This window comes from Chaetodon auriga, chromosome 19, assembly GCF_051107435.1.
Source record: "Chaetodon auriga isolate fChaAug3 chromosome 19, fChaAug3.hap1, whole genome shotgun sequence".
NCBI lineage: Eukaryota > Metazoa > Chordata > Actinopteri > Chaetodontiformes > Chaetodontidae > Chaetodon > Chaetodon auriga.
This window is the reverse complement of record NC_135092.1, coordinates 21,397,501-21,413,674: the sequence shown is the minus strand read 5'-3', so window position 1 is coordinate 21,413,674 and position 16,174 is coordinate 21,397,501. Positions and strand designations below refer to the sequence as shown.

Sequence of the window (16,174 nt, the reverse complement as noted above, 5' to 3'; positions counted from 1 at the left end):
TGCAGGTTCCTGACCATGCCAGGCTGGCAGGACTCAGCCGGCAATCCCTCATTCTGCCACACGCCACCGCTTCACTCCTCAGTTTATTTGTGCATTCGAGTCGTTGTCGTCCATGACTGATCCGCAGCGGTTGAAGGCAGCTTGCCTGCACGTCGCCGCTGAGCACCACATGAGCTCTAACATCACCCGCCTTGTGGTGCAAGGATGCAAGGGCGGAAGGCACCCAGTTATCATACACAGCCACAAGGAGGTCTGGCAGGAGTCTCAGTGATGAAATGGCTGTGAATAAGTGGCGAAGGACTTGCATACAAGACAGCCTAGCGGGTCACCACAAGGGCCAGCCAGCGGCAGCGGGTTGCAAAGCGAGGCGGCTGCAGGCGAGCAGGAAAACAGGCATGCACCTTTTCCTCTACTGCACACACACACACACACACACACACACACACACACACACACACACACACACTCCTACACACACATGCGACCAAACACACTCAGACAGGGAACAACCGTCATCCACTTACTCGAGAAAGCTGGTGATGTAGTCTTTGCTGCAGGCAGACCAGGAGAAAGGGTTGGTGTTGGCCGTTATATGAGCGGCCATCAGTTTGGCCGTCTCGTGGCCTTTGGTGCCGCAGGAATTCCCGATCCCGTCGTGGTTCATCCCAAAACTGAAACACACAAAATAAAAACTGGAATTAAGGCAGCACTGGTCTAAAAGCGACCTCTTGTCTGTTCACGGCGCGGCTGAGGTGGGACGACGGCGGACGGTCCAGGTTGCTGGCCGGAGGACGTCTCCCTCAGCGGCTGTAAAGATCGAGCTCTGCGGCTCTGAAACAGCTGTGTGGAGGAGAGCCGGGGGTCAGGGGTCAAAGCCTGTCTGGAGCTCGGCAGGAACGAAAAGTTCTAATCACCACTCTGATGCCTGCCTGTCAATCAGCGCCTGCAGGTCTGAGCAAGCCGTGAGGCAGAGTCACCGCCGACTGGAGCGAAGACGAAGATCCTTCAGATCAATCGCTGCAGCAGAGAACAGATGAGACCCAGAACTCAAACAGCTCCGACCTTGTGTCTGTTATGAAAGCTGCTCAAGAATTTAGGGCTGAAAATAAATCATTTTAACAATGCATCTGAAAAAAACCTTATCTGTCTGGATATCATTTGAGAGAAAATCTCGTGTTACAGCAGGATGTCAAAGCTGACTTTTCCTTCCAGTCCAGCAGCACAAATCAGGTCTAATGTATATAACAAACCCGACCGCATCGCACAGCCTGAACCTGTTTTTCTAAGGCTGGCGTTTATGACATTTTACCCTACTCTGGAAATAAATCAGCCCAGTTGAAACCCCGCTGCAGCGTGTTTTTTTTATACATCCTCTAGAAGCAGAGACTATTTTTACAACTGCCCCACAACAGAAGCAGACACGAGACATAATAAAGGAAATCGCCATCTTGCTGAACTCTCTCGAGGGGGATACGTAGACTAATACATCATCATTATTTTGCTTTATATTCAGGAAGAAAGAGCCAGAGGTATGTGGACACTGACATTTGCATGAGGAAATATGTGGAGATACAGTTCAAGACGTCTGCTGGGGGAAAAGAGGCTACATGCAGGTCTGCTGAGCTCAAGTCGTACGAAATGTTTGTTTAAGAGCGATTATTAGAGCTCACAGTCGGGAAAGTGATAAAAGCTTTGAAGACGCAGAAGAAGGAACACTTATAGGACGTGTGGGCTCAGGTTGAAGGACTCATGAATCTGATCCATCTCCACAGTGCTGTGTCAGCGCCGGAGAAAGGTCTGACTGCCTCCGCCATCACTGTGGTACAGGAGGAAAAACACTCTTTAAACCAATCACAATCGTCTCGGTGGCGAAAAGCCCAGGATGCAGCGACGGTGCTTCTGCAAAACAGCCATCATGTTATCATGTAATTAAAGTAGATAGTAGTAGAACCACAGTTCACATCCACTGAGGCCAACTGTGAATCTGATGACTTTAGACTTCACGAAATCAAAAAAACACTCGACTTTGGCTTTAACTAGCGTCACTTGAGCTTCAGCCGTTTGGCTTGAAATGACTCTTTAAGCCCCCCCGAAGCTCAAGATTAAACAATATACTATAAAGAGACTAAGAGGCTGCAGCAGAGCTGGCCAGAGCTTCACGTCTGCTGTCAGAAATCAGCAGACAAAAACAGTGTCAGAAATCATATTCGGGGACCTGAAACAATTCAGAAAATTAACGCGGCTGCCAACGATGTGTCGTCTGAGCAGCGCTGTACTGTGACAGACACCGAGAGCCAAGAGTTTGACATGAAGTCCACGCCAAAAGTAAAGCGTTTAGATGGGAGACAATCAAGGAGAGGAGAGAATATTACACAGTGGGTGACGTTAAGGGGCCAGCGGATTTGAACGCCTTTCAACTATTTCTGTCATTTTTCATGCAAACAACCAGGTGCATCATGATGAATGTCCTCAGGGACCGTCTGAAAATGTGCGCCGTTATCCCCGAACTTAAACAACATCACACTTTTCACTCCGCCTCGCACGGTGGCCTCTCTGAACTTCTATAAACACTTTTGATTTGAGACGTGGTCGGACAACACATCATACAAACCGCTTCTTTTCTAACACACGCTGTCACATGTCATAACAGAGGACGGTCCTCTGGACAGTCCTGACCACGAAGACCCCGAGGCAGCTGTCACAGCGAGATCGCTTTCCAAGCAACTACTGAACTGTATAAGCTGATGTGCCAAAATATGACAATAAAATCTAAAGTAAAGAAAAACACTGAACTCTGTGATTTAGCTACAACGATGGTGAAGTAAAAAGTTTTTCTTCTCGTCGCTTCACTGTGACGTTTGAGCTCCACTGTGCAGAATGACGTCTGTGCAGAGTTTGGCACTAGAAGGCTGAAGCGAGGTCGCATTAAGACGGGCACGTACGAGCGCGAGGTCCAAGACGCAACCTGCTCAAGCGTGATGTGGAAACTTGACCCTGCAGGGCACAAACACGGAGAATGGACTTCTTGTGTGCAGCAGGTCAAGTTTTGAGACTGTAAATATTTGCATATTCAGAGATTCTGGAGTTTCACTGAGCAAATTTGTGGAATATTCCTCTTCGTCCTCTTGCGTGACGCCCGCTGACTTTGTCCCACCGCGGCCGCAAGAGCGTAATGTCAAATTTTACATCTTCTATCAGGATCTTAAAAGTCTTAAGACTCACTTGTGGCCGATCTCATGCGCGATGGTGAAAGCAGAGCCGAGGCCGATGTCTTCATTGATGCTGCAGCTCCTCTCCGGCTCGCACATTCCAGCCACGGACGCCAAGCCTAAACACACACACACACACACGGCAGACAAACATACAAACACGGGGTCAAGTCGCAGTATTCTTCAGAGTCGTGGTCATAAAATTGGGATTCCGCACACACGATCTCCTGTTCACCAGGGGGAGTTGACTTTAGCATCACCGGCTAGACGTCTTTCTTTTTTTCATTCCCTGCAAACTACTGCTGGAAAATGTCTAGACGATGGTTAGATTTATACATTTCAATTCATGTAACAAGGGATCGCCTCAAACGCGAGCCAAGGAAAGGAATATAAGAACCCCCTCGCCAACGCCGTACCCCACCGGAAACCTGTCAGAAAATATAGATGTTTTCCTCATTTCAGAACTGGGGTCGGAAAACGAGGGAGAAAGGGAGAAGAGTGTTTAAAGTTAGAAACTCTCCACAATCCAGGTGTCGCAGGTCCTTTTTCCTGAAGCCTGACAGGTCAGATCAGGAGACAGGAGGCAATTCTTCACAGATTACATCTACAGGTGACTGGAGAGCGGATCGTATGACAGCGCAAAGCAGGTGTGTGTGCGCGGGGGATGTGCATCAATGTGTGTGAAGGAAAGAGCCTTTAGATGATAGATGATAGACTTTCAAATGGTTTTCTTGTCGTATTCAACCGTGCAGGCAGTTTAGGCTTCATTCATCCAGGTTTACTATAAGACTTTTGCCTCATCGCCAATTAAATGGAAGTGAATGGGATTTACTATGTGCTGCTGACATCACTAATAAAAGAAATCGAGCATTTCCGTCCCTGATACTCTGGATAATCCTTGGATCTGAAGGGTTTCCAGAAAACCTGTCAAAGTAAATGCTAATTAATACACGTAATTATTAGGAGTTAGTGGCATTTAGATTAATTCTTCAGTTGCCATTAAACCGCTGCAGAGGAAGAACCACAAGACGTAATTAAAGGAGAGACTGAAGATGTGATGAAAGTTTAGATTTGTTTCATGTATTAATGCATAAAAGCAGGTGGATGGAAACGCATCTGCTGTCAACAGCTTTCAGCTGGAGCCTCTATCTGCCGAGGAGGAGGAAGATACGGCTTCACCGCAGACTGAGATCTCTGCAGAGCGTCATATCGACAGACGCGACAGTAGCTGCATGCGTCGCGTTTTGGCTGCCTCAGGTTTTCCCGTACGGTTTGCGTGAACTACCTGCCTCGCCGCTAAAAGTGGCTTTTGTATCCTCTTTACTAAGAGGCTAAACAAGAATAGACTCGCAAATCAGGAGGCCACTGAAACCATTACTGCAGGGAAAGAGGGAGCCTGAAGGTGAAGAAAGAAGGAGGAGAGGGAGGGAAAGGCAGGAGGGTGGCTACTCTGCGATTAGTTTAAGAATGTGTGTGTGTGAGAGTGAGTAAAGCGAGTGAGTGCAAACACACACACACACACACACACACACACACACACACACACACACACACAGCGCAAGTGGTTTGCTTAACACCGGGGTGGACTCTGTATTATCTCCAGCCTCGTGATTACTGGGCGACCCTAAAGGCCAGCGATCTGACCCGGGAGCATGATCCCCCGAAGAGGAGAGGGAGGAGAGGAGGGGAGGAGGGGAGGAGAGGGGGGTGGGGGTTGAGACAACGAGGAAGCCGAGCAGATGCCAGGGCAATTAAAGCGACCGGGGAATGTGACGAATGCGGTCAATCTGTCAAACCACCCCTGAAGTCACAGTATTACCTCCAAGATATACTGTGGTGCCTGCGGGGCCTTGACAAAGATAAGATGGGGAGAGAAGGGCTGGGCGGGAAGGAGGTTTAGGGTGGGACGAGGAGGAGAAAGAGAGGAGGGGGGGGGTCTCTGCTGCTGCATGCTGTCCTTTTTCCACCCCCCATACCACCAAAACCAGCATATCACCCACTCTATCTCCCTCCTGCGTACTCAACACTCCCTGTAATTGTCCTTTTCCCCTTCCATTTTCCTTTCAACTCTCCATCTCCTCCTCTTTATCCCCCCTCCAAGTCTCCCTCCTCATACCTTTTCCTTTCTCTCTCAGCCCCAGTGGAAGTGTAAACACCTCAGCCAAACGGAGGCGGAGGGGAGAGACGGAGCTCTTTCTATAAACTGGAGGCCGTGTGAGGAGGTGACCACGGCTGTCCAGGTTCAGGGCTCGTGGCCTCCACCAGCAGAGGGGAGTCACTGAGGAGCTATAATAACACAAGTGAAAACATCCTTCTCATTATGTCTCGCAGGAGGAGCCGTCTGGGGTTCTTCTGAGGGAGACGAAGTTGCTAAATACGGTTTGTCTGAGGACACGTCGAAGGCCGAGCGTGAAAATGAAAACCCCTCCGGAGGGAAAAAGAGGCGACTGAACTCCTTTAGCAGAGAGTCATATAGTCAGCATCAGCTAGAACTACCAATGTGGCAAGAAAATACATGTTAGCAAACATAAATCTTTAGTGCTCTCTCACCTAAGGTACCGCAGGGTTTGTTCTTGTAGGTGCAGATGTCATACCTAAAGACAGGCAAGAAAACACAAACAATTAAATCAACTCTACACTCTTACAGTATTTCCCTCCACTGGCTCTTTGCCATCCCATTCTTTCCATGTTTAATCACACAAGCGTGGCCAAATATAATCTCAGCCTTTAGCGCAGCGCTAGCGTACGATGAAGTCGTGACAGGTTTGGTTGTAGAAAACACCTGGTTCCACCTACAGCGCGAGGCTTGTGCGAAATGTCGCTCGTGTTGTGCTCAGACATGAATGGGAGTAAAGCGAAAGACCTCGCGCTGAGTCCGGCTGTTAACCCCTGTAGCTCAGGTAATCCAATAGAGCGCAGGGGGAGAGAGGCCAGAACACTGTGAGCCTCAGTGCTTTAATAACACATCATACATTTCAAATGAATGATCCAATCATTCCTAAAGCTTTTAATCTATTAAAACCAAGGGCACAGCAAATTTAATTTCATTCCCCTTCCCCTCTCTCCCCTCCCTCCCTCACTCCTCTTCCTCTCCCCTCCCTCCCTCGCTCTCTCTTCCTCCCTCCCAGTGGAGCAGCTCCAAACCAATGAGGCACAATGGTGACCTCGCTCAGGACGTCTGTTTGTTTTGATTTATTTCCCTAATTTCCCTCTGAGTCTTTTTTTTTGTTGGTTTTGTTGAACGTGACAGGCCGCATTCCAAACAAGGCAGCGCAGCCTCAAAATGCAATCTGACGGAGAGACTGACGAGTCAGCGGCGGTGAGGAGGTCACGTTAATGATCACCTCAATGAAAAGGTTTTGTGTGTCCTGCTGCTGCATCTCTGCAGGAGATGATGAAGAAGTAGTGGAAGAACACACTGACGGCTAACTGCTTCCTGACCATGAATGCCTCATTCCCAATGATAATATTATTGTATTTGTCCAAAAGTAATTATATTTATTTGAGTGTTAGGTTCAATTAGGAAGTTGGAATTAGCCTCACGTGTGTAGTTATGACATTCATGACTGTTGAACAAACCTAATAATGAAGCGAACAAAATAATTTTTTCATGCCCTGGATCTGAGGCTGCAACGACGATTGCTTTGATTAATTAATCGAAAATAAAATGGCAGAAAATCGAATATTCTTGAAGCCTCAGGTCTCGTTTTCAAATGTCTTGTTTAATCTGAAAAACACTCTAAAACGGCTCAGAATGACATAAAATCATTGCATTATTGAGCTGGAATCAGAGAATGTTCTGTGTTTTCCTTAAAAATCACTTTTAAACAATTAATTTATTATTAATTGTCAATTTGCTTCTGATCTAAAGACAAAATGCACCAAAAGTATGACTTAAATAAGTGTCCTCTGAGCTGCTGCGAGCGTCAACCACCTTAAAAATCTTACTGAACCTTTTTAGGTGCATTCCATCATTGCAAGGAATGTCTGACTGCTCCTCCAGACGTGGCGGTTAATGAGGGCTTCCTGGTGTCTACCATCAGCTATTTATACTATCTCCAATGTTAGCATCTCTGAGCTCAGCTGGTGCTTATTATCGCATTATCTCTCACCTACTTTGGCTTTACTTTTTCTTGGTTTTACATCATTTTTACTGGACAATCATAAACCGCCGCCTGCCCAGAGCCAAACAGCAGACAAAGCTAGCTGTTAGCTCGTGAAGAAAGTGAAATATCGAGCAAGCTTAAGTTTTCTCAGGAGTTGTTGGTGGCCAAAAAAATAAGCTAAAAGAAGAGGAATACTAACCTCACATTTGTCAGGTGGCCAGAAACACACCACTGTGTGTGTCTGCTAGGTGTGTAAGTAAGTAACCGTTTGCTAGCATATTAGCTATAACCAAGTTACAATGCCATGCTATGCCCGGGCTGTGTGTCCGTTAGCTTGTTTTCCAGTTCTTCTGCCACCAAGTCGCCAAAAATGGATTCACACAGCTTCAAATACTCAAACAGAAAAACTAATAAGTCACTGAAGTGTGTACATCTGCAGGTCTAAACTGATGCTGTTACTTTCCTAATAGGCGCTGCAGGTTAGCATGTTTAGACACTGTTTACGGTGCAGCTCCCCCTTGTGGACGATCTGCATGAATGAGTGAGCGTGAGTTACAAATTCCGCGAGGTGTTTGGTATCTAACCTTTAATTTCCATTTATCATCTTCCGAGCAAAAACACAAAAAAACAGTCATTAAACCCTGTGACCGGTGCATCTAGACTCTACTAAACAGCGTTTGGTGCTGGTGCTTAGAGAAGCTAAAACCAACAATAAAAACAGGAGCCAGACGAGCTGGAGAGCATCAGCTGACAGACAACAAGCAAAAGCACGGTCATGATAGAAAGGCTGTTCTGTACAGAGCCCAGAGAGTCAAAAAGCTTGGCTTCAGCCCATGTCAATCACTGAACACCATCCTCTCTCCTGACAAAACCGGTGGGGGGAATATAGACTTCAGTTGCTAGGTTATGTGGCCAAAACATTTCTGGCAACAATGAAGCCTATTCCAGGTAATGACAGAGGTTTGCTGTTTTATGGTAACACCCATGACATAAATTGCAGTGTGACAGGTACAGTACGTCTGAAACAGCACATTTTATTTTAGGAACTGAGGTCTTTATTCCCACCGGCTTTAATGGTTGCAGGTAAAGTTTGTGCACAAGAAGTGGACATTTGGAGGTTTGAGTACCGGAGCTGTTTGCAAACACACTCACACACAACTCCGGTCTGAAGCTGAACCGTGACTGCACAGCTTTTATGTGCCAAGACCACAGAAAATAACCTGCAACCTATTTGCTCAAAATGAGAAAATTAGCACTATTTACAATGAAAGTAACAACCGAGAGAAACAACTCTCCGTCTTTGAATCTGTGCCGGATCAATATGAGCAAAGTGTGCTCCGTATACTCGTACATGTGAGCCCACACTCACCGGGTGATTAGGACAGCGTTGTCATGATGAGCCATCCCATTTTCAGGAATGCTGTTGCCATCGCTGTGATGAGACAGGATGGACTTCTGCCACTTACAGAAACTGTCCAGAGACTTGTCAGCGTGATGGTTAATCTCCAGGTTAGGCTGCAAGAGACGACACAACACACACGCAACGCAGTGAAACATGACACGCCATTACAAAACCAAAGCACATGGCACGACGCACACTCGGTACTTTACGGTATCGTTTTGTTTCTCGCATCATCTCATGACATAATGTGTCGTTTTGTGTCATATTGTATCATATTTGTGATGTGTTACTGTAGCGTGTCGAATTGCATCGTGTCGTGTCGACGTCATACAGCTTGTAAAGATACTCGTTGTGGAGAATGTGTGTGGACTTAAGCAGCACCTTTCTCAATAAACAGTTATCAAAGCATGTGACACGAGGACGTCACATGGTCGAGTGTTTAGAGGCACATCATTAAAATCCCTGGTTCGATTACAGCCAGGTACCTTTGAGTCCTGATGCACCCCCTTTATTTCCTGTCAGTCTCCAGTCTACTGTCCAACTGAGGCAAAAATGCCAAAAAAAAAAAAAAAAAAAAGACAGTGGACTTGATGTCATGTGTTGACAGTGCTAACCAATGAGGCTCCATGCCGCCAAAGCAGAGCGATTATCTGGATGAATTATTCGGAGGAGTACTGTACTGGGATCAGAGGGAGGTGAGAGGACAAGCTGTTGGAAGAGCAAACAGTTTCTGTATTTGATTTAAGAGAAGATGCAGCGGTGGTAGAGGTAAAACCATTTATAGCAGGGGGAGTTAGATGAGTCAGAGAAGGAGCAGAACAAGGACTTGCATTATTAGAAAAAAGCAGGAGACGTGGAAAGAAGACTAGCAGGAGCTGAAGTTGTAGTGAAGTCTGCAAAATGCATCTACTTCACTTCCATGAATGTAATGGGTTCAACTACGGTAAACCCTCGCCAGCGGATGATGCAGTGCTGATTTCAGCTCGCCGTCTGATTAATTACAACACGATCCTGAACAACTCAACAGCCCATCAGTGACTCACTTTCACCATAAAATATTGCTTGATTTGCAACCGTATTTTCTCTTCGGTTTATCCAAAACAAGGACCGAGAGACTTGTATTTCCTTCCTATTGAATCAAATTGCGGCTCCACTTTACACGAAAACGTGCTTTTTGGACCTGATGCTACATAAAGAGCCGCTCTGACCCCTTTAGAAAAAACCAGATGCTAGCAAGACCCTCTGTTTCTCCCATCACACATACATACACATGTACAGTGCATGTAAAAACCCTCAATCGAGGCTCCCTGAGGGGAGATGCCTGAGCACATCTTTCATCTGAAGTGGTGGCCATATGGAGAATAGTCTGTCTCCTTTCTCCCTTCCAACCGCAGCAATCACATAAAATACTGCAGCGCACTCACGCCAAGCATATCAGTCATACACGGACTACAGGTGAGGGTACAGACACCATAAAGAGGGCAATAATAACTGTGATAATACAAGGAGGAAAGAATTTTCCTTACCTGATCTTCAGTCAGAACAATCAACCGGGTCACAATAATGTTCACAACATTTCCTAGACTGGCATCACGGTAAAGTTTGGCAACCTGACCTCCAGAAAAGAAGAAAAGACACAAAGTCAGACAAATTGCGTCCACGTGTCTCCACATCGAATCTCCAACCATCAGGCCACAGAACTGTAATGGAGACACTGTATGCTCAGCGGTGAGGTCGACAACAAGAACCAAAGAGTAGGATCAAACTTACAATATTCATGACAGACAAGATGTAGTGCTCAATGTCTTTGCGTCCGTGGTAACCGACCATCATTTTATCAGCGACCACGAGCGTCTCCACGAAGCGCTCGCTGCTGACGGAGCGCCTCTGTCTGTGGGTGCTGTTCGACGGCTCGCTGTCGTTCTGGGGCGCAGGAGACGGGTGGACAGGGGAAGGTGTGCTGAACTGGCAAGGTGCGCTGCTTTTAATGAGGTCTGTGAACGGCAGAGGTTAGGCTGCGTTACTGCGCGGAAAAGCCGACAGCAAAATCATGATGCGTTATGTGCTGGAGGGAGAGCCGGCCTGTTCGTAGTGGAGGCACACGGGGAATCTGCCCCTTTGAACCTCGCAGCTAAAGCTTTATGACCCAGATGCTCTGGGAAAAAGCTATAGGATGGTACATGTTGGGGCATGCTAGCTTCCTGGCGATGACAGCCTTTGCTGTTTCTTATAAGACCTTGGCCCAAATACCTAAATATCCACCTGGTTCTTTTTCCAACTCGGCATATCTCAGCAGACACAGCATTCGGTGGAGCTGCTTGAATTCTAAAATCTGAACATGATTGTTGGTTCTATAAATAGGATTTGTGCTTCTATAAAAGTCAGAGCCAAGTACTCTTTATGCACTGAAGGGCCTTTTATGAAAGCTGGAGCGAGAGTTTTTCTTACAGGTTGAAAGGTGTCCAGGCCAGGAGCAACTATAGCACACAAGAGGCCCGGTCATGTCTACCAGAACCTGGGCCTAGAACCAAACCAGCACTTCCTCTAACCTGCTATGTATAGTTATTCCTTTACGTCAGTTCCACCCACACAGAGTCCAACCCAGATGGAGGTTCACCAACCTGAAATGCCACAGCTGAACTCCTGGCTATGCTCTTGTGGTGAGGGAATGGCAGACATTTTATAAATAACATGTTGCTGTGCTTCTTCCAGGTTCCATTCACTGGAGGTGGTGGAGGATATGTTCTTTAATGGCTCTATCAAATACTGCTCCTCCTCTGTTGTTATAACACCGTGCTTGTCGGGGGAGAAAATCAATGAAAGGAACAGGTTACAAACACAAGCACACATTGTTACTAAATGCAGAAATATTAAGAAAAATGCAGGAAAAGGCAGATCAAATGTTTGCATTTCTGACTTTTCTGTCAGCTTTCATTCTAGAAAAGGTGCACACAGGACACTTCAGTTCACTTGTAACGCAAAGAGAATTTTAGAGGCGATGTGACTGCATGCAAAGTCAATGGGAAGACGCAAGTTTTCCTCGAGGTAGCACAAACTGCCAAGCAGACGTCTCAGAGTGAGTTAATAAAGGAGAGAGACTGCAGCACAGACAGTCAGTCTGTTGCTGGTTAGCTTACAGCTAACGTCTGTGCAGCTGGACGTTTGTCAAATTGGTGAATGATGTGAGGTAAGAATTCGCTTTGCTTTCCGTCTGGACTCAACTTTAACAGCTGCGGGCAAACCCCGATGACATCATCAGAGATAACCCTGGTGACATCATCGGGGTCATCTCAGCTCAGGTCTGCAGAGTTTACATTTTTACAGAAAGCTGGTGTTTTAAGGTTTGGAGCGTGAAATACGTGGGCACTTGGCTGGCAGGGAAAGTCTGAAGAAAGATGCCATTGAGTTGCATTATGGGAAATGTAGGATCCAGCGTTTCTGGACTCTTGGCACTAAGAAGTCAGGATACCTCCATTTTTGCTGCTTCAGTTGTCTGTACTGTGTCTGATGCGAGCCTCTCAACTTGTGGAAGTGCTTAAATACTTAAAAGGTGGAGTACTTTAAAGAACTCATATACTCCTCATGTAATCTCCTCTCCCCGACGGGCTCATGTTTTAGCACATATAACACATTAGTTAGTAGCCTGCAGTCAAAATTAAGAACCCCTAACGATCAATTAGATCAAGACTAAAATCACAAACATTATTCTTAATCCTTCAACACCCTCAGTGGAGCATAAACAGAGAGAAGTCTGTCACAACGAGTTTGTAAAAAAAACACGAGCCTGGCTCTGTAAAACCTACAATGAAAGCAATTAAAAGCACATCACGGCAGAAACACATTCGATTGAGGGTTTTAATAGTGTGTGATGTCAAGATATCACACTGTCCAGACAGCTGATTACATTAAAGCACAGACACAGTTTTGTCCATTTTTGGTGCTGTTAGAAAAAAGGGCAAACACTAATTCAATTTATGATGCTCCGTGTAGGTCCTGCCAGCACATTTGGCTACATGTTTCCTCCACATGATTACATTTGCCAATAAGAAGCGGGGCCTTTTTCCCTTCTTTAGAGTTATTCTGAACCAAGGAGGGATAACAGCTATTAAAACGCCTTCCAATTTCTTGATTAGCAAAGAGAAGCTGGACAGTCACACAGTCTGTGGATAAAAGCCTGAGGACTAAAAGCTTAGACAGGATAATTAGATGCCTTGTTAGTGCTGCTCGGTTTTGTTTTTGAGCAGAGCACTCGCGGTAATATCTATGATTTAGACGCACTATTTTACAGATCAACTAAAAGAAAGGCGATCTCAACTACCGAGGCTTTTCAAATCTGAGGACGGAGCGCGATATTGGACGCATGGAAAGAAAGGCCCCTGATGCTTATCACGGACAGCTCACCGAGATGATTTCCCTCCATGTGCATCACCTCACTCTGAGCTGCCTGCAGACTCACTGTGCCAAGTGGAAGGAAGCCAAGATTCTGCTAAGCAAACTACAACTGGTCTAATCCTCTGAAAGATTGGCTGACATGAGAGCAGCACAGACTAGGTATATGTGAGTTATGTGGCATTAGCATCTGGGTTTGTTTGAGGTGAGCGGCGTGAACTCTTCGTGGCTCAGTCGGAGCGTGGGCCGGTCACTGGAATAATCAGAAAAGAGCCTCTCTACTCACCAGGCCTTTGCAGTTGCTGAGCGCCACTCTGGTCGTGCTGTGCTGATTTTGCAAGAATCCAACATAGTGACAGTTATCTACCATGTTGTGACGCCACTCCAGCCCTTCTTTGCCCCAGTACTCCACTGTGAAATGTTTTGACACCAGGTGGGGGTTGAGCGTCAGGTTTAAGTGAAAGTGCTTTCCGTAGGCTGACAGTCTGTAGAAGAGCCGGGACTCTGGGGGGCCAAACGCGGGGAGCTGTCCCACGACGGGGTCCGCCGCCCCTCGTCTCCGTCGGCCCGGCCGGTGCTGCTTCACAGTGTAGCTCAGGAACTCTCCGTTCTCATCCACCCGCACCGGGACAGTCAGCTGGTAGTGCTGCAGGTAGGACAGGAACTCCTCTTTTTAAAGGAGAAAGAAGAGAAAAGAGGAGATCATGAGCATACGGTTGGTTAAAACACGGCACGAGCTTCCTGTCCACCTGTCTACATCATACCTTGAGAGTTGTGTGAAAGTCTGTTGATGCTTTGAAATTCAGAAGCAGCCATCACCACCAGGCTCAGTGTCCAAGTCAGCGTCTTCCACAAAATTTCCATAATTCAGGGAAAGCTGTGACATGGGGTGAGGGGTAGAGGGTGCTACAAACAGGTTAAAAGCACGCGATCGGTCCGATGCCACACCATAACAAGTCCATGGTTCGTCTCCTTCGCTGAAATGTTCTGCTCGAGGGCTCATCCAGGTCTCAGATTTCTCCTGAAGGCGAGCGCTTCCACATCTCACTGGCCTCTGAATTCATGTCAGCAGCTCGGAGAAAACAGCATAATCCATCAGACACAGTCACTCTCAGGTGTAACTCCAAACGGGAAGCTCTATATTGGAAACTTGTCTCGACCGATCCATCTGCATTCCTGTGAGGGAAATCAGTCAGAGGTCAAATGGCCTTTTATCTCCATCCCTTAATCAGGATGATTGATCAATTAATCAACTCACTCACCAACAAGAATTCATCTGCAACTTTTATAATAATCAGTTGATACTTTTAGTCTTTTTTAAGCAAAAATGTCAAACATTCAATGCTTTTAGCTTCGCAGATGTGAGGAAATGCTGCTTGTTGTTGGTTCAGTCGAATCTAAAATGAATATCTTTGGATTTCAGATGGCTGTTTGTGTGAAGTTGCCACCTTTGGGGCATTTTCTGACATTTTCTGAACCAAACCACTGATGGAGTAACCAGCAGATGGAAGAATAATGGAAAATCTTTCTTAACAATGAATGTAAGTATCTTATTAGTCATTTTGTCTAAAAAATATCACAAATGTGGGAAAAATCTCTTTCAAATGTTTTTTTTATTCAGCCAACAGTCCAGAAAACAGTAATGTTGAATTTAAAATGTCATAACCCAACAACAAGCAGCAAATGCTCACATTTATGAAGCTGGAAGCCCAAAAAGTTTTAGATTTGTGCTTGAAAAATGACCAAAAAGATGAATTGATCAGAAATGGTTGCTGATCAAATCGATTAACTGAATAAACGCTGAATAATCGTTGCAGCTGTACTGAAAATAATCCCTGTTGAAGGCCCAAGTCTGTGGTGAATGAATGAAAATGTAACACAAAGTTCAGGATCTGAGGCGCCATCTAACAGCGCTGATTTCAGCCAAACGCCGCTGACTTCTTCATGTAAAATTCATGCGCCGGAGGGACTTAAACGAGGCTGCACAGTGTCATTGACGCGTAATAACCGCATTAATATGGATGCATAAATCTCAGCAGCGCCAACGGTGCTGACTAGTCGACATGATATAATTTCTGCAGACTGTGGTTTTACTCACTGACGCGCTTCACGGCAGCATGTGCAAACTGCACCACTATAAACAAACGTCAGCGGCTCCAGGTGATAGACGGACGATGTCCAATGAAAAGTGACCGGGCTCATAACGCGGGTGACAGCCTCTGGATCTGAGGATTTTGCGCGTGTTGCTTGGGCTCTGACTCCAGCGCTGCAGACAGACAGCGCTACTTACTTGGCCACTGTGACCCAGACAGTTGGCAGCCGGCCCGGTTGCATTACACCGGTACCTCGAATACAAGCCCCAAGGAGCGTCTGCGCAATCAAAATACGCCACCTGACATCGCTTTGACGCCTTTTGGTGTTGTTGCAAAAGGCGTGACGCTGCTCTGTCAAGAAGTTTAGTTAGTTTGAGCTCTGCGGCTGTGGACCTGTAGCGGTGCAACACTTCACACCCTGCAAATGCACACCCAGTGCGTAAATGTTTCCAAAAGTGCACATTTTCCACGCAAATGCCCCCCCCAAAACTCTGTGGACTCGCGGCACAACTGGCTAAACGCTGCTCTGTAAACACACTCTGCTTCCCGGGGAGGACTCGCACGAATCTGCTCCGACGAAAACCACCTGAAAGTCAACAGCGTTAGCACATAGTTACCAGGCTCATCTTCATGGTCAGCTCCGGTCCGAGTGCGCAGGGAGAGCTCAGGACAAAAGACGGCTGCAGCTCTGAAGTTCCGCGCACAAACCTCTGCTGCTCTCCTCTTTTCATCTCCTTCTGGACTCTGCCATCCTCTAGAACTGCAGCGAGAGTCTCCCCTTCGGAGCAGACACCCGGAGCAGCAGTATCTCACACACTGTCACGCACACGCACACGCGCAAAAAGCAGTTATTCAGCTTTTCAAAGTCTTGGATTTCCTCCAGCAGAAGGGTCTATTTTCAGCCTATCTGTCGTCTTTATAATCTAGACTTTGTGTTCTTGGTGGTGGCTCAGAGTGGCTTAAAAAGTGAGTTGA

General features: G+C 46.6%; 2 protein-coding genes across 2 annotated transcripts in view; one reads left to right on the top strand and one right to left on the bottom strand.

Moving 5' to 3' along the window:
• Positions 1–15,952, bottom strand: part of adamts6 (ADAM metallopeptidase with thrombospondin type 1 motif, 6) — a 56,078-nt gene extending 40,126 nt beyond the window's left edge. The window contains exons 1-10 of the mRNA XM_076757689.1: positions 15,817–15,952; positions 13,871–14,282; positions 13,393–13,775; positions 11,339–11,513; positions 10,488–10,711; positions 10,244–10,327; positions 8,685–8,830; positions 5,760–5,803; positions 3,223–3,328; positions 525–671 (exon numbers count right to left, since the gene is read on the bottom strand). Of these exons, the coding sequence (XP_076613804.1) occupies positions 525–671; positions 3,223–3,328; positions 5,760–5,803; positions 8,685–8,830; positions 10,244–10,327; positions 10,488–10,711; positions 11,339–11,513; positions 13,393–13,775; positions 13,871–13,970 (1,409 nt within the window). The 5' untranslated portion in view covers positions 13,971–14,282; positions 15,817–15,952. The remainder of the gene's footprint in view (positions 1–524; positions 672–3,222; positions 3,329–5,759; positions 5,804–8,684; positions 8,831–10,243; positions 10,328–10,487; positions 10,712–11,338; positions 11,514–13,392; positions 13,776–13,870; positions 14,283–15,816) is intronic.
• LOC143337815 (placenta-specific gene 8 protein-like) overlaps positions 13,162–16,174 on the top strand; it is a 7,781-nt gene continuing 4,768 nt past the window's right edge. Inside the window, exons 1-2 of the mRNA XM_076757694.1 lie at positions 13,162–13,268; positions 14,530–14,647. The gene's annotated coding sequence lies outside the window, so the exon portion shown is untranslated. The remainder of the gene's footprint in view (positions 13,269–14,529; positions 14,648–16,174) is intronic.